This window comes from Miniopterus schreibersii (assembly GCF_964146895.1).
Source record: "Miniopterus schreibersii genome assembly, chromosome: 17".
Classification (NCBI taxonomy): domain Eukaryota; kingdom Metazoa; phylum Chordata; class Mammalia; order Chiroptera; family Miniopteridae; genus Miniopterus; species Miniopterus schreibersii.
Genome location: NC_138117.1, coordinates 8,609,824 through 8,637,515, shown reverse-complemented (window position 1 = coordinate 8,637,515; position 27,692 = coordinate 8,609,824). Strand labels below are relative to the sequence as shown.

At 38.8% G+C, this 27,692-nt stretch overlaps 1 protein-coding gene across 1 annotated transcript in view; it reads right to left on the bottom strand.

Annotated features, from left to right (window-relative positions):
• The window catches only part of ZFPM2 (zinc finger protein, FOG family member 2), a 365,534-nt gene that overhangs the window by 120,987 nt on the left and 216,855 nt on the right, over positions 1-27,692 (bottom strand). Inside the window, exon 5 of the mRNA XM_081116257.1 lies at positions 3,731-3,842. Within this exon, the coding sequence (XP_080972383.1) occupies positions 3,731-3,842 (112 nt within the window). The remainder of the gene's footprint in view (positions 1-3,730; positions 3,843-27,692) is intronic.

The following is a 27,692-nucleotide window of genomic DNA, read 5'->3' as shown; positions in this document are numbered from 1 at the left end:
TTTGTAAATACGTGCTAATATGCTCTCAGTTAGCCCAATCGTATAATAATGATTTTGGCATAGAATGCACAAGTCATGTAGGGTCAGAGCTAGAAAACCAAATAAGGAAATCTGGGTGCATGGATGTAGCCCAACAAGCAATCATTTTTGTGTGTGTCTGGAAACAGTACTTTGGTTTCATTTGGGGAACTATTTACCGTCCATCTTAGTGGCTCATGTGGGGATAATTCTACTCTTTGGCCCTAAGGATGGCTGTAGTCAGCCAGGGAGAGTCATAGTGATTAACTAGTTTAGGGACTGGTATGTGATGCGTCCCAATCAAAACCCGGAAAAGCTCTCTTTTTGCTGAATTGTTGAGCTGGTAGAATAAGTCTGGAGCCTCCCACCACCTGAGAGGAATATTTCTGAGAATGAAGCCCACAAAAGAAAGAGGCGGCAGAAGACAGCGAGACAATCTGGGGACAGGGTTTGAACAACTGGATTAAGGTGTTTCCCAAGTCCAGAATTTCCCTGGATTCTTCCCTGGATTCTCAGTTACATGAGCAGATGAACTCCTTTACTCCTAACACACACACACACGCACACACACACACTCACATACACAAGCAAGCACTCAGACACTCATGGGCACACATGTGTGCACTTAAAATTTTTTTTTTTTTGCACAAGCCGACTTCATTTGGATTTCTATCACTTGAAAACAAGAGCCTCCCAAAATAACATATCCACTTTGAAAATACCTCACACATTAGAGATGTTCAAGTCAATATTGTTAAATCTAAATTGCTAAATCCTTCCACCTACAAAACTCATTTGCTTTGGGGAGGCTTGCCATGCCACCAGGCTGTGAAGACAGAAGGCTTCAGAGCCCACCGGTCCTGGTAGGAGTGCTTCCTGGGGCCACATTTTCCATGACTCAAATGATCCCTACTACAATCCCAGAATATTAAGGTATTCACAGAACTTGAAGACATACTTTAGGTGAGCTACCTCTCCTTCCAAAGGAAATCTGAATTCTAGGAATTAACATCAGGCCTCTGGAGCCCATTTAGGAGATCAGAGTAGAGTCTGCAGCAGAGTTTTCCCAAGTGTATTGCCCAGAGCACTAATTCCGGTGGATGTCCATTGGAAAGAAAACACACACTCTCTCTCTCTCTCTCTCTCTGGGAAGTTCCATGCTAATATAAACTCTTTGTGTTTCTGGACATAAAGGTCTGCATGGCTTGAGAGGGTTTACTTATAGGACACAGAGTACAGGATTTGGAATTGTCAAGACCTGGATTCAAACTTGGCTCCATTGTTAGCTCTTCATGACCCAGGACAACCATCCTACCTCTCTAAGTCACAATGTCAAATTGTGTCAAATTGAAAAAACCCTGTCCATCTCACTGAGCTGTTTAAAAGCTTGGTGCAGGGAGAGCATATTCTACTATGTGTAACTCAGACCCTAAGTTAGACCAATGTGCATGCGAACTCCACATCAACCACTGCGCATATCAGCTCTGTGACCATGGCAAGTTACTTACCCTATGAATTCCCAATTTCATCCTGTTAAAATGAGGTAGTATATTAATTACCTTATGGAATGTTTAAGTGATGATTAAATGAAATAGTGTATATATAGTTATTGCAGTCCCTGCTACCTTACAATTGTTCTTGTAAGGTGAACAATATCAAATTGCCTTTTGGAGGATAAAAACTATTAAATGGCAGGAATTCAAATGGTTCATCCTCATAGTATATGAAGTGTCTATTATATTCTCTGGCAAACATTCATTATTTGTTTATCTAGTCAACCAATCGATATTTATTTAGTGCTTTTTTTGAATAAGCAGCATGTCAAAGATAGAAAGGTGACTAAGGCACAGTCCTTGCCCTCAGTAAATACAGAGTAGATTGGAAAGGGAGGAAAGAGCCTACTTCGCACTTATTCTTCCTAAATGCATAAAATGGTCATAAACTAAGGAAACGAAGAGCAATGAGAGAAATCTGTACAATTTGGTCTGGGAGTAGCAATGGTGAGGATTCGGGGGTGCTTAGTACACGTGACCATTACTATCCATGAACAAGGCTCGCACATAGTTTTATGAGTTAATTAATTAATAAATAAGCTTCTATAAATTACTCAAAATTTATTGCCCAAAGGCTTAAGGTATATCCAACCATAATACAAACACATAAAGCACTCCACTGAACACGGAATTAGAATTTTGTTTCCTTATATAACAATGCAACAATAGCCGCTTCCAGAAGAATGCCTGATCTACAGATGCGACGATTTGCGTTACGACAGAACAGCCACTGCCTTGCTTCGTCTGTCCATGTTACAGGGCCATGATGGAGATAAGACACTGTACAGCAAAAAAAATCTCCTTCCAGTAACCAACCCGATATTCCAAGCTACCTTTTGGAGGTTTGCATTCTGAACGTGGGCACTGGGAGGCTGGCTCACCCTACTATTTCTTTCCACTTTGATAGATCACATTGACATACTCTGGGAAAATCGACTTTCTCTTCCAGCTAAAAGCTCCCACAGCAGCATACCGCAGGTATTCAGGGTTAGAAAATAGTGGGTATGGGACCAGCAATTACAGAAGGAGAAAGAATATAATCAGATCCTGCTGTGCAGATTGTTTTCTTAGCTTGCAAAATTCCCTCTTTCCGGTGTTTCAACTTTCAAAGGCTTGTGGTAGTTTAAAGGCAATCCTCTTATAAGTGTACAAATTGTAATGATTATAGGAACGAGTTGTAATTGTTTCTAGCAAGTTTTTAAGAGTCTTTGATGTTATGATTAGTGTTTTATATGTTAATACATTGATAGGGGCGCTTATTTTCTTGTTCCCTTGTATGCTTTCATGGTTTCTAGGTTCAATGTGCAAATAAATCTTTGATCTCAGTAGGTCTATTTGGTTAAAAATGAAAGCTAAAAGAAATTAAACATGAGAAGCACAAGGTTTTGCAATATTTACAAAGGAGAGAGATTAGGGATTTCACTGGCAAAGTACAGAGCTCGGGTCCATAACTGGAACATGGAGAAAAGTGCCCCAAACCACACCACACACGAGGAGGGGGCCGTGTTCTGGAGAGCCAGTCGCAGGCTATGCCACCGCGGAGCTGAGGCTCGGCTCCTTTGTAGCCAGGGCCTAGCTGTCTGACAGGTCTAGGTTGATGTCACACTGAGCAAATCAAAGGCAAAGCTCTGCAAGCCACCGCTTCCTCTCTCCCGGTTGCCTCCTGCCCTTCAGAAGGCAACCGGGAGAGAGGGAAGAATTCCATCTTCGCAATGGTTTCATTTTAAGCGGCCCTCCCATCAGGAGTGATTTCAAGAAACTGGCTGGAAGGCCCTGCCTCCCGGCGCATCCGCATTGACAGGAATCGCTAAATTTCACAAGGGGTTCGCGTTTTGATAGATAATGCCTGAGAGAGGAGGCTGGGATTTCATCAGACTGGCCATCTCTAAAAACCAAGAGCAAGAAGGGCCACCTCAGGCCACTCAAACATGAACAGAGGTTAGGGAAATGTGCGCGGCACTAAGTATTCAATGGCATGATACTTTTTGTTTTACGCTGTAAAAATTAGTAGGCTTTGCTGCCAATGCAGGTATGAGAGATTCACGACAGGAAAGGAAGGAAGGATCAGCTTTGGACCCCGGTCCCTGCTCGTCTGGTGCGGTTTTGCAATGCTCAGGTTTCAACAGTTTTCCAAAGGAGGGAAAGGGTCTTGCCTTTACCTTTGCTGTACACGATGCAGTTGTTCTTGCTGTCTTCCACTCCCTGCCAAGTCACATCCAGGAGCCACTTGGGACCAGACGTCAGCACCATCGGGACCTGAGCCTTTGCCTTCTGCAGAAAAATAACAAACATGCCATTTGCTTTCGTTGATTAAAAACCTGAATAATAACCGTACTAATCATTTCATTTTTACAAACAACTAAATCTCCCAAACCCTAATCCAAGTCCTTAGTCCCCTGTCTCACGATATCTCTTTAAGACGACAGAAGCTGTGAAGCTTTACTCTCTCCCTAATCTGAGTGGTAGAATTATTATCAAGGATTCCCCCCCCCAAATGATACTGGATCAGATCTCCAAGATTACACAGATCTCTTGCGGCTCTGAGTTATAAAGAGAATGCAGGTGACTTTCCTTGCAAAGAGCAGGGCGTTTAGAAGTGAACTTTAGACACATTGTACTCGACTATCAACAGGATCTCGCTATTTCCTGAAACAGACAGGAAAGAATTTAAAGAATCAGGATCCATTTCAAAGCTCTATCCTGAGCAACACTTATATTAGAGCAGGAATTTATTCTGAATGAATAGTGAAGTCCACTCAGCCCCCTTTGCTTCTTGCGGGTATGTGGGCCGATGGTACCTGAAATAACAGTAATGCTAAGGACCCACCAAACGCTGTCTCCAGCAAGGCTCTCCGAGAGGGTTGCGAACGAGTTCAAATGCACAGCAAGGCAAGACTGAGCTCCCTCCACCCGAGAGACGCAGGAGGGGGGAGGCAAGTGACGTAGTTCTGACAAAATGCTTCCAGTGGACATTTTAAACAGGAGGCTTAAAAGGTTCATCATTTTAGGCCGTGTGGTACCCAAGTTATTTCTTTAACTCTGTTGATAAATGTTCATGGCAGGAAATGAACTGGGGAGGACGTGAGGAAGCTGAGCAGGACTCTCGTCTCTGGTGAGTCCCATGAACTGGCATCGGGCTTTTATCAGTCACCAGCCCATGTCCTGTATATCAAATGTCACAGAAACCACAGCACGGGGGCAATACGAGGGCCGCGAGGTAACTTCTGCGCTGCATTTGCACCTAGATACGATCCCGCCAAGGAGATCGCAGCCCGGGCGGGGGCTTGCCCACGTGCAATGTGCTATCGCCAATTTCCCAAACTGGCACCAATAAGCATTCGCTCGGGGAGTCCAGGTAACCTGCCATTTCCAATCTCCGAGGAATCGGGAAAACGCACTTCACTCGAGCGGCGACAACGATAAAGGCCTATTGTTAGCTGCGAAGCCACAGTAAAAACCACGCATACAATGAATGCTGACCCATTTCTTGAAGTATCAATTCCATCATGAGAAATAAAACTACCATAAAACATACAGTTTAATGGAAAGATTAACCATGATGGATGAATTTAAAAAGAAGTTGGAACAAAACACTTCAAATATTACAACAGAAGAGGTGGTAAGCCAGAATAATTGTAAGAAAGGCTAGCATCTGATTTTTCATATTCATGTTAAGTCATTTTGAAGTCTTAATTTTTCAACTATGTATCTTAATATTTAGTAAGTATAACCATGAAAAACAGTTGTTTGAAAGCCCCATAGGAAAGAAGTAATTTTATATTATATCATTTATTTTTTTAATAATCTAGGCAAAACTGTTATCAAGCTGTCCCTATGGTTACCAGTCTGAGTGACCATTTTTATTTATTTCCATTTTCAAAACAGAACTTGAGAGCAAGCAAGTTTCTTCAATCTGAAATGACAGTGACCCATATCCAATTAAAGAGTAGGTCTTAATTATGCATATTTCAGCTCCTTTAACCACCAGAAAAACAGTGAGTCCACAGATCAGGGTCAGCAGTTCTCCAAGCAGGAAGCAAGCCTGTGTCTGACGGATTCAGTGGTCTTACTTGTAACACTGGCTTCTTCTGAATTTAAAGAACAGATTTCAACAATAGGCACTTGGCTCCATTTATACTATATCCTCTTATTTCCTGGGGAAGACATGCATTTTAACTATTTAATTTTTATGCTCCACAGTTCTTAAAACCACATGAATTTCTACACAGTAAATGAGCTTTTACAATTTTTGATAGATAATATGAAAAATAGCTATTGATCACTTAAATTCTTTAGGGAATCTTTTAGTGTAAATCAATAGATCTTCCATTCATTTCACAAACCAACCAACCAACACAGTCCTATGCGTGCTACTGGAAATATGAACAGGGTTGGTTTTTCTTTTTTTTGGGTGAAGATACAGGTAAATTAAAAAAAGTTTGATATAATGCAAAACGTAGCATGGTAACATCATGAGAAAATTTTTTGTGGGTCAGTGAAGGGCAAGAAAATAATTCCTGTCCTGTGGATTCTGGGAGGATTTCATAGAAGAGATGACATTCAGGTGGCATCTTAAAGGATATACAGGAAGAATTTACAATTTTTGGCAATAGCATGGTCATAGTCTGAATAGAATATATGACAGTTTCGTGTACAGGAAATAGTCAGGTTCTGGACTCTTTCGTTTAAGTTCTTTTTTATTTAAAAAAAAAACGTTTTTTATTGATTTCAGACAGATAAAGGGGGAGGGAGAGAGCAATAGAAACATCAATGATGAGAGAGTCATTGATCGGCTGCCTCCTTCATGTCCCCCACTGGGGATCAGGCCTGCAACCTGGGCATTCGCCCGGAATCAAACCTCGATCTCCTGGATCATAGGTCGATGCTCAACCACTGAGCTACACCAGCTGGCTCGTTTAAGTTCTTGTAAAGCCTTCAGAGCTGTTCTTGGTATGTAGAAAGCACTAGATAAACATTAGCTGTCACCATCACCATCTTCATCAATATTATTAGTATCATTATTGATAAGAGAAAGGAACATAGCAAGTATGTCTGGAAGGGCAGGTTAGAAAGAGATCTTAAAAGACCTCTTCATACCAGGCAAAACCTTTTGTGCTGAAATCTCTAAGCAGAATAAAGCCAGTAAAGATGGTTTAAGCAGGAGGACTGAGGGTTGTATTATTTCATATATATTTTCAGATAAAGAAATTGCAGCTCAAAAATTAAATAATTTCTTTTAGGTCAAATAGCTTGTAGAAGGCAGAGACCACATTTATATTTAGCTCTATTTCCAAACTACTACTCCTAGTGTGACCAACCATCTGGGTTTTCCTGGGATTGAAGGATTTCCCAAGACGTTGGACTTTCAGTGCTAAAACTGGGAAGTCCTGAGCAAACAGGGATGAGTTGCCTTTTCCACCCTACTATTGCTACTCTCAAAATATTAGCTGTTTATATCTAGTGAGTACTTGCTAAATGTTTGGTTTCAAGTACTTGCTCAGAATTCTCTTCTTTGATTTTCAACTCCAGGAGTTAGGTATTAACATTTTCTCCACTTTGTACATGAGTAAATTAAGATTTAAAGCAGTTTATTTTGTGGCACAAACAAAAATCATTGACTAATATCTTTCCTTAGTGGTAAGTTAGGCGTAATACCTTTTAAAACTTTGGAAGCATTTATTATGCTTGGGTACAGGTAGAACATGACTTACTAAGAAAGTAAACTGATGAGAAAACAATTTGTTTTTCGCCAAATCAATAAAGCAAATGCAAAAATGTACCAAAGATTTGCTGAAAGTCATATCTAAGCTGTAAAGCAAATAAGTAGATAAAAAATCTCATGGGACCAGTTATTATAGTTTTAAGGAGGTAAGTCATTCTTTCTGAAGAAGTCACCTTTTGTAGAGATTGACTGCCTCCAAAGAAGATTACAGTGTGAGAAGGAAGGAATTAGTCAGGGTTATATGAAATGTGCATACCAGCAAAACCCATGAGTAGAAAATAACAGTAATATTCACAATGATCATTAGGTTCACTTTCCCAGGCCTCTCTCTATCATAAGGATTTATACAAGAGTTAGTACCCTTTGGGACAGTATGTTGGACCTGGAGAATATTATGCTAAACGAAATAAGCCAGGCAGAGAAAGACAAACATCACATGATCTCACTTATATGTGGAATCTAAAGAACTTAATAAACTGATGAACAGAATAGACTCAATGACATGGAAGCATGGATCAGACTGACAAATATCAGAGGGATGGAGGAGGGCGGGTGGGTGGAGGAAGAGAGAATAACCAAAGAATTTATACGCATATGTGCACAGCCCAAGGACATGGACAATGGTGTGGAGAGGGAGTGGGGAGGGGGTTGAGATGGGGTGGAATGGGTCATTGGGGAGAAAAGGGGACATCTGTAATATTTTAAACAAAATAAAATAAATAAAATAAAACTTTACTTGACTTATATCATTAAAAAAAAGAGTGGAAACAACTTTACATTCAATTTTTAATGCCCTAATTTCAGAAATGAAGAAAATAAGGCCAAGATCTTTCTCTAGTATCCTACAGAGAATACAGTTGGTACAACTTGTTGGGAAAAGAGAGCGGATATAAAAGGTGTGGTAGGCAGAAAACTGGCCTCCAAAGATGTTCATACGCTAGTCCCCTGGAATCTGTGAATATATTACTTTACTTGGCAAAAGGGATTTTAAAGATATGATTAAGGGTTGGGACCAAGAAATGTTGAGGTGACCCTGGATTAACTGGATAGACCTAATCTAAACACAAGAGTCCTTAAGCAAAAGAGAAAGGCTACAGTAGATCAAAGAGATTCCACATTAAAAGGATTCCACCTGCCTTTGCGGCATTTGGAGATGGCATGCTGAGGCCTCAACTAAGGAATGCTGAGGTCTAGAAACTGGCAGGGGCCCTCAGTTAAAGGGAGCAAAGAAGCAGACTCCAGTTCTGCAAACTCAAGGATCTGAATTGTGCCAACAACCTGAATGAGCAGAAAATGAATTCTCCCCAGAACCTTCAGAAAGGAACACATCCTGACAAATGAATTTTAGTCTAGAGAGACTCATACTGGACTTCTGATCTGCAGAACTTTAATGTAATAAATTCGTGTGGTTTTCAGCCACTAAAGGTATAGTAATTTGTTTTGGCAGCATTAGAAAACCAGTACAAAAGGCATTCAGAATTACTGACCTCAAGTTAAAAAAAAATGACAACTTCCTCATCAAATGTACTCAAAAGTATAAAACAATTTTCCTTTAGTGGCAATAACACCAAACCTCCCTTGTCATTCAAAATCATTAGATATGTTTGATGTCCGTGCCTTTCAAGTACGAGAAACTACACAGCGATGACTAATAATTCCTATTTCTATAATTAGGAATTTAAAACATTTCATGGCTCATCGCTGACCTTGGAGTTGACATGTAGCAGAAAGAACACTGCTGTTCTTGGGGTCGGATGATGTAGGTTTTAATTGTGACACATGCTACCAGTGGGCTCTGTGACTGGAAAAATCACTTAAACTTGAACGTTCAGAACTTCCCAATGCGCATCTGAGATATGGGAAAATAATTTCTAGCTCAAAGCTTGTGTTCAAAGCAACCCACACAGTATACAGTACTCCGGGGATGCACATCAAATTCTGCTGCAGACTTTTATAAATAAACGAATTAAAAATGTACAAAAAGCATGCATTGAATCCCTACTATTTCTCAGGCACTGGTAATATTTGTAGTCATTAGCATAGAAGTCAAGACAAAAACCATTATCCAGTTTATAGGTGGTGGTAGTCATTGGTGCCATTGATCACTTATTTCCAACTCTTCACTGCCCAGGTCTCTTTGAAAGTTAGGTGTGGTCAGATGACTTCATTTGACCAATGAAATGGAACAAGGGCTGACTCATGTCACTTCCTCGCAGAAGCTGGACGAGCCAATGGACCACCACGATGCCTTGCCTTTGCTGCATTCATCCTGTAAGCCTGGAAGGAGGAAGCCCTGGTAACCACAATGGTCATGGAGCATAGAAAAGAAACGTTTTTTTATGCAAAAAGCTATTGCGATATTAGGGTTACTTGCAACCTCAGCAAAACTTGGCTTATTCTCACTTATACAAAGGTTTTCATCATTTTTTGTTTGGATTGAAATAACCCCTGGGTTTCTGCAGGTTAAAGTTTGCACTTTATCTATATCTAGGCCGTCTCTTTCAGTAATAAATCAATTCAAGGTGCATAATAGGAGCCCTGAATTTCAGTGAAGCTGGAATGTTTTAAAAAGGAAAGGAAATAGTGTGCGCTTCTGAGGCTCCCCCATTGTAAGTTTTTAAAAAATCTGCACTCCTGGGTACTCTTTGAACCCAGAGCTTCATGCTAGACAGTCTACAACTAGACAAACTTGACAAGGACAAAATGGGTCAAAAGTGTCATTTCTTAGGAATAATTAGAATCATCTAATGTGGATAAAAGAGGTCAGACTAGCATCCACTTCTCACTAACCTCTGGAGTTACTGGACCGACAAAAGGAGGTAGCCTTCAATAAATGTTTATACTCGAGCCAAAAGGTTAATGGAGATAAAAGTAGCCCAAAGGTAAAGAACAGAGGATGATTCTAACCAAGAAACCGCTGACAGAATGTGGTCTTAGGGAATCCAAATTTTGCTGGAACTATTTGTTGAAGATTTCCCAAATGAGGCTTAGGAAGAGCTAGAAGTCTTAGGAAAATCTGATCCACGAGAGCAGCCTGACACCACAGCCTTTAAGAAGAACAAGGAGTGTCATTTAATGGAAAAACTGGCCTCCACCGGCTTTAGTTCAGGAAATATAACCAAATATCATTAGAGAATCTCAAGCAGCGCCATGAGATGTAGCTGGATGCTACTAAGAATGCCCTTGGTGTATTGCTTCCACGACTGAGTAGTGGGTGAAAAGGAATGGGGCCTGTGTGGCAAAATTCATAGCTATTTTAAGAACTCATAGCTGTTTCTACTCTCCCACTTATAAAAACGTATTCGAAAGTAGGCATGGACAATTTTCCATATTACTGCAGACATTAGACTTACATAGTTAGAAACAAAAAAACCCACCAATCTCCCCCAATTGCATTCTTCACATTTTTATGAAAAAATTGCAGTGAGTGTGATTCCACCATGCACTGCCACAGGAGAAACTTCATACAGGAAAAGGCTCGGCTAATGCATCCAAGTAGTTCTCCACGCTGGAATTCAATTCAAATTCAACCCGACAGTCACGAGAACACTGATCACTCCCTTTAGCTGTGTGCAGTCTCGAGTGACAGTGAACCTGAATTTAAAAATTCCCTCCACCAGCCTGCCCTAAGGAGGCATAACAACTTAACCTCTTTGACTACGTGGAGTTGAAAGAAATACCAAGTAATAATTGAAGGCCCTACACAATTGTATTTCAGTAATATGGGCATGGTATGTTATCTCAATATTACTGATTTCACTGCAACTATAGAACTTTTAGTGACAACTTCTGCCTAAGAAAACTGTGCTTTTTAGTAAATATCCTTTAAAAAGTTATACAGGGCCATCATGTAAATGTTTGAGCTTGATGCTACTGAGGCTAATAATTTTTTTCTTTCAGAAAATAGATTACTACTTTAAGCTACATAAACGGAAACAGTCTACTCCATGGGGTCCTGTAGGGCTGACATTATTTGTGCAGATAAAAAACAGGTGCTCATTAATAACACCTAAAAGTTCTCCATAACTAATCCAAGGAATCATTCAGACATGACTAGGTAAGTCATGCATTTCCATTAGAATCATGTGCTTTTATTTCAAAATATAATATAACAGCCACTGAACTACACTGGAGTGTCCCTTAAGCAAGAGTGTCAGTGTTCCTTTTGTTTACTGTGTCTAACATCACAGGCCAGGGGAAGAGAGAGACAAAGACAAAGACAGACTGACTGACAGAGACAGAGAGACAGAGAATGAATTACAAACATATTGAAATGGTCACTTCCAGAAATCCCAAACTCATACCAAGTATCTTATCTACAGTTCTTGTTTAAAAAGCAACAAAACTCAACTTAGTCAAACATTAGCAAATCTGTATTGCTTAAAAAAAACCCAAACTGATATGCTAGACACATTTTCAAACTCAAGCTCAAATAAATTTAAGAATACTCTTAAATTAGAAAATACGTGAAAACTCTAAATCAGAAAGATATCGGGAATGTGATTGAACAAGGACCACTACACTCTACCATGAGGCACACAAGAGATTTATGAATGGGAATCCAGGAAGGTCTCATTACATAGTGTTTCTCTTGAGCTCAGTTCTACAAAATACCCTGTAAAGCAGCAGAGTGAGATTCCAGAGAACTTCTGCTAACAGACGCCTTCAAGTTCACTGTGGTATGTGGGATCTCCGACACGATAAGAGGCTTTTCACAAACAAAATGAGTGTGAAATAAAATGATAGACTTCTTGTCTACCACGTCCATGCTCCTTATGTCAAAGACAGTTTTATCTCTATGAAGGGAAAATTTAAATAATCATTATCTGTGAGGTATATTTGCTTTTAGTTCTCAAAATTGTTGAAACGCATTATCTTAACATGCGTCACTGCTTAAATATAGGAAAATTTCAGTATAAGGAATAATGATCTTTTAGGAAAGGGGACACAACTAGTTCGATATATCTAGGTCATTAAAATAATCTCTTTACTTCTAAATAAAAAGAATCACTGTGTGATATTTAGAAAAATAATGTAAAATTATCATTCAGGAGTACTTACCCTGAAGGAACAGATATTTCATTTCCAAATGGGAAGAATCTCTAAATGAATAATAAACATCTAACTTATCCAGATATTTATTATACTTTCATTTTCAGAAAGAAAAAAAGAATAGACTCATTTCTCTTTCCCTTTTGCCAACTTCACTCCCACAGTCTCATCTGTTCTCCACATACATTTGGCGCCAGAGGAACTACTCCCTCCAAGCTGGCAACCATTAGCTTCAACCTTTATTTCATACAGCTCGGAAAGTCACAGAGTGTTTAAGGAGTGTTGTTTTGCTCCTGGCAGAATTTCTGGGCTTGCACATAGTGCAATGTGCAGAGTGTCAGTGCCGAACCCTTGGAAGGGAGAAGCAACTTGCCCTCCTTACATAAGGCTGTCACATAAAACTGTGGCAGGGCCTGGGGATCCTAAAAGCCCTGGTCCCAGCTGTGTGACCTGGGGCCAATCACTTAACCTCTCAAGGTCTCATCTTCTTCCTCTGTAAGCTGATCTCATATGTCCTTATATCATTGTAAGACTTTCTACCATAGAATTTTCATCAAGCCTAAACTCAAATCCTGAGTGCACAGAAGATGTATATGAAAATTCAACATACCGGGTTCATGCTATTTTTATTGGTAAAACAGTAAATAAAAGCCATTCTAATTTCCTTTACTTTGGTATTTTAAAACCAAAGAAAATGGTGTGGTAAAAATACAAATGTTAGTATGAAGAATTATAGAGTGTGTGTAATAAATGTATGTACACATTCAACTCTCAATGGCCTATTTACACATAAAAAATAGTGGTCAATTGTATTCAGCAGTCTCTTTTTGAGATTTACCCCAAAGGCATTCTGTGGAAGAGAGTAAAAGCTCAATCCTGCACAGGGTCATCCTCAGATACTGAGATATGTCTGTTCCTCGTGAATTAATCCACAGCAATTTGTAATGAATCCTTCACCCACCTCTTTGTCTCTGTTATTACCATTTCAGCCAATCTTAACATCAGCTTCAACCCCCGAAAAGGCAATCCTGCTATTACTAATACAGTCAATTTTAAAACCAAATATAAAAGTTTATTCTCTTTTAATAATGTTGTTTCATGAGTTGTAACCTTATGTCCTTTTATAACCATAAGTTGTTAAGAACTCATCTATATTTTGAACTTAAGATACATCTGGTAATGACATTTTAAACTGATGGGAAAAGCCTATGGGAAAACTGGAAGAACAGGCGTGAGGGAAGTATCCCCCTTCAAAGAGGAAAAAAAAATAGATGGATTGTTAAGCTGGATAGAAGGTGCTGTAATAAATGTAATACATTTTGGGAAGGCAGATTTTTATGAGGCAAGTTAATGAAAGTTGGGTGCAAAAAATTAGAAGCTTGGCAAACTAGTTGGCAGAAGTGGGGAAATGCTATAAAGTCGTCAAACAGAGCTTATCTAACCTGTGAGACACTTAAGAAAAGAAAATTGCAGATACTTAAATTAACTGTTGAAAGCAAGACTCTGCCCATGAGGGTGGCTTTCAATATTTCCCCCCAAATCGACAGGTGCAGAAGGACTATACCAGTTCTGCACTTTCAGAGAATAAAAGTCAAGAGCCCAGCTCACTGGGCTGGCCCTAAAGGACACCAACCAGGGGAACAGATTCCCCTTGACATGCCCCCAGGACAGGGCCCTTCCTTCAGCCTGTCTGCGGGTCTGGGCACCTGAAGGAGCATGCTGTGAAATCAGAGCCTCGTGATAAGTCTTTGTTGATTCTGCCCCTCGGCAAGTTCTCAGACCATATTCTTCACAAAGGGAACAAAAATGTGAATAAAAGCATAGATGACTATGGTGGAAAGGATATTCAAATAACGGTAACATGACAAACTAACACATCGATTAAAACTTAATGGTTGGGTGCAAAGACCATGGGTTAAATTCTACATTTAGTTGCATGTGAATGATATTAGAGCTTGGAACAAGTTGCTTTGCCTTGTCCAGATGTGGTTTTTGCCACATAAATAATGTGACCTCATGTATGTATAAAATCATTCCAATTAGTAATAGCTAATCGGTTATTAATTATTTCTCTATACCATTTCTATTTTAAGAAGTTTATTTGGGCTATTCTGCTTTTAAAATATTCACTTTATACTTTACTAGAAATTAAGTATATTCATTATTCATTCAATGAATATTCATTAAATATCTACTATTTAATATTCATTAAATATCTATAGAAAACTCTAAGGATAGAAAGTAAAGGTGAGTTACATTTCCTCTAGATGCTCACAATGTGTTGATAATAAAAACATTTAAATGACATACAGGTTACTAAAATCAATATTAATAATTACTCTCATTATATTTTAAGTATATGATACATTTGAAAATCACAATGTCTATTTGATGGTCCATGATGAAATGAAAGCATAGCAATAGATGAGAAGGGGTCAAGAGACTCTTTTTAATAGATCTCCCTGGCAGGTTAGGACTACACTTTAATTTTAAAGTTAAAAACAGAGGCTTTCTCCAATTGGATTGAAAGTCTATAAAATATGGCTTATATTTTAATAATTATACCTAAAACCTAATCAAAAAGAGTTCTATATATATTTTGGAAAGCCATTCACTTCTACTTTACCAAACACCCATTTAATTATTCTTGCTGCTAAACAAAGTATATCATAAAAGCATACTGAAAAAATATATTGACTAAATATTTTAAAAATTGAAGTATTTTGGGAAATAAAGCAGAGATGAGTTATGTATGTACTATTTTGAATGTGTATATTCATTATCCCACTTAATATGCTTTATTAATTGTCAAGAGATGGCTTAAAAACTTGTATTTCAGTGCCAAGCCAATTGAATTTGAACCATATTTCCACACTTAGTAGCTGTATAACCTACGGGGAGTTACTTAACGGCTGTGTCTCAATTTCTTCATTTCTAAAATAAATAAAATAGAAGTACTTAAGTCACAGGATTATTTTGAGCATTAAATGAGTTAAAGTATATAATGGGCTTAAAGCAGTGCCAAGTATGTTATCCTTTGCAAGCGTCTGCCTTATGTTTATAACATTCCTAAAGAAACATGCTTCCATATTCCCAATAAAATAAGTATTTTAGTTGGGTAGAAAAGTGCCACATTTCCCTAATATGTGATTTATAACGTTTTGTTAAACATTAACTATGTGTTCAAATGATAGGTGCTGCATTGCTTTTTAAATTAATTTTCACAATTCTATGTGAAACATAATGTCATGTCCATTTCATATAAGTAAAAATTGAGACTAAAATGTTAAAGAACTTGTTCAAGTTCACATTGCTAGAAACTAAGTTCTTTCCATAGCTTTAAAGCAATAAGAATCTTCTTAGGACTTGGGTTAAATGTCAATTCTTCATGTCCATGAACACCAGCTGAAGTGATCTTCCTTGAGTCAGTGGTTAGCAGTTACTCTTTTACATTATGCATGATTCCTAGCTGCACTTTGTATAAGCTAATTGCACCGTGCCTCATCAATAATCTTCAGGGTTTTTCGAGCTGTGAAATTTATAGCTTTGTAGTGAATTATTTCTCACATTTGCACAATTTGGAGCCTTAAAAGTCTAGTTGAGATACCAAATATCAATGTCAGACATCTAGTAGGTGGAAGGGTAATAGAACTGAGCATAGTCTGGTTAGTAACATTAAAAATATTGAAAAACAAGCAATATTTTTAAACATGTAGGTATTTTTATACCTGTGGAAATAATTATAGTTAACAACAGATAAAAAATAGCCTATATAAATGTTTCCAATCATAAGCAGAATTCATGATCAGACCCAAGATGTCTTTAAGGCTAAATTTCAATCAATTCAGCATTGATTACACAAGAACAAATGAAAAATGGGTTCTCTTGATGTTCAGCTGGTCAATGGACACAACAGAACCTCACCAGAGAACTTCTGGGTGAGGCCTCGGTGTATGCTCTGGGCTGCAGGCAGTCTACCCAAGTCTTCATGCCTGGCTGGTCAACTCCACTCTTCAGCACCTCCGGATGCTCCCGCTTAAAGAAGCTAAACTGCGATGTATAGTCTTGGCTCACCGAGGGAGGATTCTCCACTTCAGAAATATCTCGGTCTAAGTTTACTTAGCTTGTTCCTCGGCTGAAATTGAATTGCTCACGGGCAGATGGCACCAAAAGAAGTCAGAGCAGGTTCACCTGCCAGCAGAAGTTCAAGGTCAAACTGAGAGGTCAAAACAAAGCTTCAGCAAAAAACGCTGGGTGAAAATAGTGCAGAGGTGGAAAAATGGTAGTTCTTTTTCAATTTCATTTTTCAATTACAGCTTACATTCAATATTCTTTTGTATTAATTTCAGTTGTACAGCACAGTGAGTGGTTAGAGCATCATATACTTCACAAAGTGTCCCCCCCAATATTTCAAGTACCCACCTGGCTCCATACATAGTTATTATAATATTATTGACTATATTCCCTATATTTTATTGACTACATTCCCTGTACTTTTCGTCCCTGTGACTATTTCATGACTGAAAAGATAGTTCTTTTGACTCAGTGGGTCTGAAACTAAAGAGTCTGAGCATTATTTATGGCAACGTCACAATATTGTTCCAAAATAGGATGAACATAATGAAGAAAAGTAGCAGAAACCTCAGTTCATGAACTATGGACTTAACAGAGAGGCAATTAATACAGTGGCTGAAAGCATGGGCTCTAGAGTCAGAGTGTTTAAATATAAATCTAACCTTTGCTACTCATCTATGGTGTGATCTTGGTCAAGTAGCTCCTAGCTCCACTTCTCTGTGCATCAGTTTCCTTATCTGTAAAATGGGAATAATAATACCTCATGGGGCTGTTGTGAAGATGAAATAAATATTAATACTTATAAATCACTCATATCAATACCTGACAAATAGTTAAGTGTTCTTTTATAATTATTATATATATTGATTTGGGGAAATAGTGGGAAATTTAAGAAATATTTAAATATCTACGACGCGTCTCACACCTGTTTAATTCATTCTATCCAGACATCAACAGAAGGATCAATGTAGCATAGTATAAATGTGTTAGAAATTTTACTACTTTGAGCAATCTTTTCACTTTTTATCAACTTAATAGATTGGACAGTAAGGAGACAACCTCACCACTACTATCACAATGAAATTATTTTAATGGCAACCCAATGTTAATTGAATAAAATCTTACCTAGCATAAGCTCTACTTATTGGTTATAAAATAATTTATTCTGTCTAAATTACTCCAAATTTTCTACCTATAGTTTTTACTACAAGGTCTAAAGATCTGTTTGTAGGGCATCTGGGAAATAGTTTGAAAAGGCTCTGGACACTGAATTGCTAATTATGCCATTCACCTACCTTGGGTTCTAAATTGGTAATTCTGAGCTAGTCCAAACATTTTAGAATATGCAGGAGGCATCCGATCAACGACTCTCTCATCATTGATGTTTCTATCTCTCTCTCTCCCTCTCCTTTCCTCTCTCTGAAATCAATAAAGATATATTGGAAAAAAAACAAAACAGAATATGCAAATTTTTCTTACACCATATGCTGGAACAAAGCCTTAAATTTAAACACCATAATCTTAACTACTTCTTTAAACTTTTAAAAGTGTCTTATTTGTCGATTACAACCAAACAAAATAAATACAAAGCAATATCTCTCATGATTACAAAGACCATGACCTTTTCCTCAGTAGTTCCTATTTCATGCTAGTATAGTAGTTGCATATATATATTTTATTACTATTATTATTATTATTAATCCTCACCTGAGGATATGTTTATTGATTTGAGAGAGAGGAAGGGAGGGAGGGAGGGAGGGAGAGAGAGAGAAGCATCGATATGAGAGAGAAACATCAATTGGTTGCCTCTTCTAGCCGCCCTAATCTGGGACTGAACCCACAACCTAGGTGTGTGCCCTGACCTGGAATTGAACCCATGACCTTTTGGTGTCTGGGATGCTGCTCTAACCAAGTGAGCCACATTGGCCAGCGCTAGTTGTATACATTTTTTTAAATGATCTGAGAATTCACTAAACTTAGGTTTGGTTCAAACTTTATCGTTAAATGGTTAGATTACCTTACTCAAAATACATCACTCCCCTGGCCAGTTTCTTCATTTATAAAAGAAAACACCAGGACTTCAGGACCTGCAGGGCACCTTCTGGCTCTAGGACTTCATGTACTCTAAATAGAAGAAATTCTTGAAACAGCTTTGTCTCGTGTTACTCAGCCTTTTAAAATCTGTATTCTCCTTTCTTGGTGTTAAAAAAAACACAAACTTATGGTGTCCTTTAATATTTAGAAATTTAAATAAGCTATAAATATATTAAATAAATGACACAATGGTACTCCATCCCCTAGGAACAAAGTTAGAGTAACCCTTAACAAATACATATACATCCATGTGTATTCTTGCATGAGGCTCTTCTCCGTTACATTTGAGAATCACAAAACTATCCCTTATTCACACTAAAGAAAATTTTCCCTAATTCAATTCTGCAGGAAGGAAAAACTAAACTACAGACTCAAATGGAGTTTGCTCTTCCCCTTGGCTTGTGAAGAACAAAAGGCTTTAATTTACTGCTCTGTGTTCTATATCTTTTGAGACTGTGCACCCCTGAATAAGGCAATAGTTTGAACATATATTTCCATGTTGTGCTGTTACAGACTGATCCAAGTTCCAGTTCCTAATCATCAAGACTCTTGAGGTTTTTTAAATGTGACTAAATAAGATTTGTTACCATCCTTCACAGGGTTGCAGAAAGCATCCAGCCTACCATAGTCACTCAATCAATACTTTGCAATTGTTGATAAGGGCACACATATAAGATACACAGGCCAACTTCCTTTTTGGCCAAAATCATGCTATCCTACAACACAGGGAAGAAAGTTTGGTAGTTTTGCACTAGATCAGTTTAAACTACACTAAAATAAATGCAAGGATATAGCCAGCTGATAGGGAAATCTTAAACATAAGAAATAATACTATATCTTCATTTATTACATATATAATTCTAAATGTGGATTATAAATAAAATGGATAATTCTTAAAATCTCCCTCACTTAATTACTGTGACTAGACTAAACATATGCAACAAAACCAAATTATCTTGTAGTTTCCCTGTCTTAAAAGCAAAGATTTGGGGGGCAGGAGAAAGGGCAGGGAGTGAGACCAGCGATAAAAACGGAGGGTTCAGCAGTGGGACCGGCGCAGATAGAGTCCACGTTCCAATAAGACTCAACAAACAGCTCTGATCAGAATCTAAGTGATGGGAAACAGCCTGTAGCTTCGAGATTAGCTGCTTCGCACTCTTTCCGAGTTAAGCCAGCACAAGTAACATCATGAATGCATAATTATAATTATGCGTTGGGGTTTGCATAATGATCTTAAAATCGGTAAACAAAGAAAAGGCCTCAGAATTCCTCAGCTATGGTAGGTGTTCCTGTTACAGAAGACAAAATCCCACTAAGGTTTTTAAGGAGGGGTGACTCTGACTGAAACTTTCCCGCATGAAATTTGCAAACTGGAGGAAATAACTAATGAACCAGCATCGCTTTAAAAGTCCCTTTTAGGAAATTCCACAGGAGTAAGTTCAATCGAAGAAATGCCATAGAGTATTTGAAAACATATGAAGCAAGCACTCAGGAATGCTCATATTTAAAATAGCCAATCTTAGAAAGAGAAACAATAATAAGGTGGCTTGGACTTCTTACATGGTCTAATAAAATAACGCATGTCCCTGGAATTGTTTAGAAAACTGTAATATGCGATGGACTAATAAAAATTAAAAAACAAACAAACAGATAAAAGAACTAAAAGATATGTTAGAGGTAATTACCGCCAAGTGAGGACATTTTTTTCCAACTACTATATTCCAAAAATCTGACCACAAGTAGGCCTGACCTGAATGTGTCCTGTTGTGATGTTTCCTCTGTTTTCCAAAATGAAGATGGAACTTGAGTTGAAGGGTGATGTCCCTTCAACCTTGAAAGACAGTTATGTCACGTATTAGCCTATGTTTCGGGCAAAATGATTTGATATTCTTTTCTCACGGTACTATTTTTACTGCTCTGCTCTGGACTTTGGCCAAGATCCCCGCATTCCTCTTACCAGAGCCTTAAATCGAGTAAGCGAATCTGAACAAGGGCGTGAGTAAACCTGAAAGCTGATGGGCCTCGGGGGGCCTAGTCCATATACAGGACTGGAGGCTGAGGGTGCTGGGCGGGGGGCATACACTTCAACAACGCTACGAGAGGTCAAAAGCTACCTGGGAACTCTGGGAAGTCGCTCATCTTTTATTTTCTTGCCCTTCTTTTTCATCAAAATTCAGAGGAACCATTCCACAGGCTTTCTCAAAGTTGTTTTTCATTTCTTTTTCTTAGCATCATGTTTATTATTTTCTTCACCTAATGTTCTTGTATCCGTAACTAAAATTCATCAGCTTTGATCTATAATATTTTTTAAAATTTATCTTTATTGTTGAAAGAATTACAGATGCCCTGTCCCCCCCAACCCCCAATCTGGCATCTGCGTCCCCACCCCCCCCGGCCTTCTCCACTCTACTGTCTGTGTCCACAGGTCATGCATATGTGCCTCTGAGTCTGATCTGTAATATTTTGACACTTACTCTAAGATAATTATTCAGACTGTCTATAACCATCTTCTCCAGTGTTCTTTTCTGTCTCCCCACTCCTCCCCTTTTCTCTCCTTCCCTCCCCCCTTATGGTTTACTTTACTCAACAGAACATTATGTAGCCAGGCGACATCATCACGGAGCTCAGTCACCATTGGCCTGTGTTGGTAACTGAACGACCAGTTGAAAATCTCCAGTTACACAATCACCGATGTGGTCTGCACAGTAATTTTTAGTACATATAGAGTTTTGTCTGCTGAAAGCAATTTAACTCTATTTCAGTGAAACCAACCAGTCAACAGAAGTGTACTGACCACCTACTATGGACGATGGCAATCCTGGATGTAGTCAAGATCACAAAAGAGCAGTTATTTTGAAAACGTCTGTAAGATTTCAAACTTTGTATTGTGGAGAGAAAAAGGTTTAAGAATCAAGAGGGGGTGGTGGGTATACGATTCCCAAGGCAAGCACCGGCTTGGCTAGAGAATTAACAGGAGAGAATTAATCGCCGAAAAGACTTGGACACTGAAGAAGGCGTTTTGAGAAGGCAACATGGGGCAACTTTGGTAAGTAAGTGGGTGATAATCCAAATTCCCCCCAGGGATTTTAGAAGAAGGCTAGGAAAATGATCCTTTTTAAATTTTCTATTTCCTCAGGAAAATGAACATTATTTTCTCTATTTCAGATTTTTGGAACATTTGTCTTTCTGACTATATACTGGTCACATGCTAAAATGTTAGACACAAAGACAATTTAAATATCCAGTGACCCTGTAGAGAGAGATCACAGGAGGCAGAGAAGCTCACGGACTTTCTAATAAAGAGCCAAGTCTTGATATATTAGACATTCGAAAAATTCTTCTATATGCCAAGCAAATCTTTTCATAATGTTTTTTCTGTCAACAATCTTGTTTTATTTTTTAGCATTGGTTGGAATGATCTCCTTATGTTGGAAATGTTAGGTGACTGTGCTGAAGAAGTCTAATCAAGCCAGGAAAAAATTAGTGTGAAATGATTAAACACAGGGAGTCCTGGTTATCAATGGACTTAAATGCACCATTTGGAATTCAACATACACTTTCACCTTCAGTGTTTCTCAAACCAGAAGCTGCAGCCCCCTTGGGGTCTTCAATATTTATGGGCTTTCCCCCCCCCCCCCAATTTGATGTTTTGGTTTCAATCCTAACACCACAAGCATGAAAACAAATACACGCTTACCTTGCAACTTGGCATATTATGTCTTTAGTAGCAAAAATTTAAATTTGAAATATAGTAAATAAAAATTTAATTTTAACTTAGTGTTTTTCAAATGGTAGCCCATAAATGCCTGGAAAACCTTGAACTTAGTGAAACTGTTTTTTTCTTCAAAAAAGAATCTATATCTTACTCAAACTGAGCAAAGAACTGGCACGGACCCAATATTGCAAATAGAAAAGTTTCAAGGTTAGATTACAAAAGGGTTATTTAGCTCTTAATCTAGCTACATATTAGGTATAAATTCCTGTGTCCGGGATAAAGGATCATTTTTTAGAGGAAGGACAGAAAGGGAGGCAGGATATTTCCTTATCTTTCTCTGGCCACAGGAAAAATTTTATTCTGATTTGTCTTCCTTTGCCTCTCCCTTCGCGTTCCCGTCTCAGATTCCGAAATCACTCTCCCCTAATCCTTGGAGTTTCTGAGCCGCACCGACTCCCCTCCAACCAGCCTTCCCTTGAGGTATAGGGGTCCTCTCTCCCAAATCACCCGTCCTCCAAAGTGACCATTCGTCACTCTTTTATCGTGAAACAAGCACTTCCATTAACTCAGTGGATCGGCTCTCAGGGAGAGAGCAATCTGACCGAATCCAGCGATATTAAGATACGAATACTGCTATGCCTCCGATGTCCCTGTTAATTACTGAGCTGTTCCTGTTCTTAAAAACTTTTCCCCTCTTTCCTCAGATTTGAGCAGACAGAGTCTTTACATCTTCCAAGTTTTCACTCGTTTGTTTTCCAGTGGCTCTCTTGGCTAAATATTTGATGCTTACAGATGGCAAAGGTGGAACTTTGGGCCTTTTTAAGTTAATATAATAAGCAGAAGTAAGTTCAGGAACTGTTTGTAAATAATGTATAAATTCAGCGGCTGCCGAAGCCCGGCCTAGTGACTTTGGAGAGGTCCGGGGGAGGCTCAGCCGTTACCACGTTGCTACCATGGACCTGGAATGAACTCTGCTCCTCCGAATCCTGCTGTTTCGGAGAGTGATTCCTGCAAGTGCTGACCGCTGGTGGCTCTACCTGGATCGTGGCCTCGGTACATGTCACTTGTCACTAATTGGCAGCAGCTGCTCCAGACAGCCCTGGTCTTGGCAAACACACGGGCCGCTTCTCTCTGCCCTCAGGAAGTCTGTCCCTCCAGGTGAGGTTTGAGGTCACGTGCAGAGCAGTGTGTCAAGTCTGTTTTCCTGCTCTTTGGCCAATGGGTAACTTGCGGGCCTCCACACATTAGTGTCACTTGTCCACTCCTTCAGCCATTCTGAAAATAAGCACCTTTCAAATGTGATTTTTTCCCCCCCCAATTCTGCTTTAAGGGCCACATAGGTACTGAATCCATGATATAAACAAATGCATCTCAGAGAGCTTCCTGCAATTTGGCATAAAAATGAGGTTGATGTCCAATTTCTCATAGCACTGTTCACCTGGTGCTACTTGCAGGAGGCAGATTCACTCTTAAAAATGGGAAATGCAGACTCATTTTCACTAAAAGTTTAAGCAAAAGATGCTGACCTTCATTATTCTAACTTTTCAAGGAGTCCTGTCGCCACGAGAAAGTTCCAATATCAGTAATTTCCCAGCACTCTAGACCACCAGTGACATCATTTTTAATGTTCTGCTCTTCTTTACAGTATTATAAAAATGGATCTTACTCTGGGTTTAATCATGAGCCTTATCCAGCAATCAAGGCGGGTATATAATAAGCTACGCTACTCTGTAAATCTAAACATTCCCTACAAATGGAAAAGATACAGCCTGGGCCCCCTGATTGTTACTAAGGCGACTATCTAAAATGAAAATCTGATTAACCCCTTTGCTGCCTGGAACTACCCATGTACCACGTTAGCGGACTTCCCTGCACTTATCTCTCCCTTTTTCCCCTCAAGAAATTCATAATTGCATTGCTCCAGAGCAGTTATGCTCCGGTTACCCTATCGGAGAGGCCGGCGATAGGTGGTGGTCCCATCTGGCCAGCCGAGTGGGGCGGCTGCCTCATCGCGAGGAAACACGCATGAAACCAGAGGGCGCCCCCCCCCCCCGCTTATTTAAAGCATCAGTTTGATGAAATCCTTGACACCATTCAAGGATTCCCATTCAGAAAACAGCCGAATACTACTGTATTTTCTTTTCACTCAGGAAATGATTTGACAGTAAAAGCTGCATGTTTCAGAAACATATTTTCCTCAACTATTTTTGAATGACATTAGCAACTGTTAACATTTGCTAGGAAGAGCAATATTTCAAAGCTTTATGCAGAATTTTAGCCAAGAACAAATATCCATCAGGCACACTCTATTCTCATTGTACAGTCGAACAAAAAAGGGAGTTCAACAGCAAGGAGGAGTGGGGGGTAAGAGCACATATTTCCATGTAAGTTTGACAATGGGAGGCTGTGCACTAGAAATTCATTAATAGTTAGATTTCAAAAACTAATTCATGCAATAAAATTACATTACAATGGACCTTTCAAAGGGCGCTATTCGCATTCAAGGTTCTTTAGAAACTCCCACTGTCTGCACACAGCTCCCCCTCCAGATCTTTCTAGAAGGGTGTCTTGATAGTTTTCAGCTAGCCTCTCTACAGGAGGCAAAATGGCCCATTTGTTATTCCCTACACACACTTGGTTTGATTTCTTTCCTTCCATCCTGAATTCCCTGCCTGCTCCTCTACTAATCCATACCCATCACTTCTTGCAGACCTTGTTCAGCTCTCATGGTCCTGAGGAAGCATTTCCCGATTAACCCACCTCCCTCAATTCACAGGCCTGTGTCCCCTCAAAATATAATTGTACTATGCCATTTCACACTTGTTGATACATTCTTGTCATTGCTTCTTTTCTATTATCGTTTTCCTGTCATTGCATTCGCTTTTATTGCATTTGTCTACATTTTTCCCACGTGCCTCTGCTTTTCTTCTTCAAAGAGTCTTCTGATTTTTGGCATTTCAATGCAGCATCAGTGTGCTCCACACTGGATAATTCATTAGTAACACTTTATGACTAATTAATAATAGTTAGTGTTCATAAATCACATTCGCGCTCTATAGTTTTAGTTCTTCAAACTGAATTTTGTAGAGCAACCACACCTCTAGCAAATGGCTTTCAAATCTCAAATCTTCAGAGCATAGCCCATTTCCCATAGGCCAGACTTCCTTTAAGCATATTTCTTTTTGGATATTTGTATTTCTTTTTTCTTACCATCATGTGAAATTCAACACATATAAAATGAATTTGAACATCTATAAAACCCAACATTCCATTCACATTTACCTATTTTTATTAAAGTTACTAATTACTTATCTAGCATTTCCAACCTCTAGATGTATTCAACTTTTACCTATGATATGGTATAGAAAGAACTAAAACAATGCTTGATACATTAATGATGTAGACTTTGGTTGGGTGTTCAGAGAAATTGTGCACTGTGCCTTCTCTGTAGGGATTAATAACTAAAGTCAAAACTGCAAAGAAACATATAACATGCAACAATAATCAATAAAATGTGATTTTAAGGCTATTTATGTGTATAAGATACTAACTACACACAACTAAAAAGTGTTAAAAATTGCTTTAGAGCAGTAAAGCCAGCTATCAGTTCAGATGGCGAAAGGAGAGTGGACATGGAGGCCTGCTTAAATGGCAAAGGCGTTGAGGAATTGAGTGAACTTCGAGGTACCAATTACCTGGTAGAAGGTGCCCAGCTTAGTGCGTTGATGAGAGCGGCCATCTGATGCCAAATATATGACTTTGACAAATGCATGTAACTCTTTGGAGCTACAGTTCCTGTTTCTGTGAAAAGAATGAACTACTGGTTCTCAAAGGTCACTTCCTCTTGTAGCATTTTATGAATCTAAACATACTTCATTAATCAGGTGATGCAAGATATTAACAGATGATGAGAATGAAAGCATGAAAGCGAGAGGAGTCACTCCCCTGAGGCATCAGGGTCCTTCCCTGTCCCCTCCCTCTTTTTCAGGTCCTTCATTCAACTATGATAAAATTGACTACATAGTCATGTAATTTCTTCACTGGAAGCATGTGCAGTTCATCAATACACCAAATCTTACGTTTAAAGGGTAGGTAGGTTTTCAAAATGAAATTTCAGGTATCAACAAATGAGAGGAAGGGAGAATTGTAAGGGAGAAAGGGAGAGGACCACTTTGCCTCTGGATCCCTCTTCCAGTGTCAACCTCCTTGCAAGCCAACCCCATAAATCTACGGGAAAAATTCTAAGGGATGGCTGAGGAGGAGGGAGGGTCAAAGAGTATGAGAATATCTGAGGGAATCTATGCAGAAATCTTACAATCAAGACCAGGAAAATCTGTGAGCTTTATTAGAAAGTTTGCGAAGTACTGTGAAAGGAGTGGCTTCCTCAATCCAAGGACAGGACAGCAGAGGGTAATCTGGAAGGGGATCAGTGGCAGGTAACGATAACACTTATTTTCTGTTCTTCACCCCAAAGAAGCAAATATTCAAAGGGAAGTGGAGAGGGCTATGAACAGGGCATCTGAAACAGTGCTTCCTCCAGTTAAATATGTGATCGGCAAAGCTGTTTCTCAAAGCTTCAGTTTTCTTATTTGAAAAACAAGGGTTGTTTTAGGTCTTTTTTTTGAGGTATTACATTCTGTGATTTGGCAACATTAAGCCAAAATGGGACTGTTACCAAAAGATGATGTATAATTTTCCAAAGAGACAAAGAATACAGCCTGTAATAGTTTATTATTAACATGACAGTAAGTTAGTGTTTCTCGAGTGCTTAACCTCTGCCAGTCTTTGTGCTTTGTACTTCACGTACGAGACTGCTTTGGAAATTCACAAAATACGTACGTATGTCATGTTAACACCTCTACTCACAAGATCGGTCAAATGGGCACAAAGAAAGTTAAAGTTGCCCAAAGTCACAAGCTCAACGGTGAGTGAGGGAGTCCTGGTTTAAGACCAGGCATTTTGACCCTAGTAACTGAGCTCTCCATCACTAATACTATGCCAACTCCAGTTAAAAGAAGATCTGAAAATCAACTCACATATATAAAAAAGAAAAACAGATAAAACACATAACCAGGACTGGAAAAAATGTTTCATATAAATCAATATCATGAAGTACTAGTTGTCTTTTGGAATGCAGAGGTAATATTTGAAAGCAGACATTAAAAAGTCCAAGGACTTGTTTCATTTCTATCTTCACACACAAACATTAACCATTTTTGTTTATTTTTTGTAGTTTTGGTTTACTTATTAGGAATATAAATAACAGGGATGTGGAAGGAAAAAGAAGAAACTTAATGGGTGAAAAAGAAAATGAAACAGTACTTAGAAATATGGTTAGTGTTTATAAGTAAAGGGCAAAGTCACTTATACGCAAGATAATTTGAGAAAATGTCAAACTTTGTTGCAGACCCCAACAATCGGGACTCGGAGCAACATGAGAAGCGAGAGAACCAAGAAAGAGCTG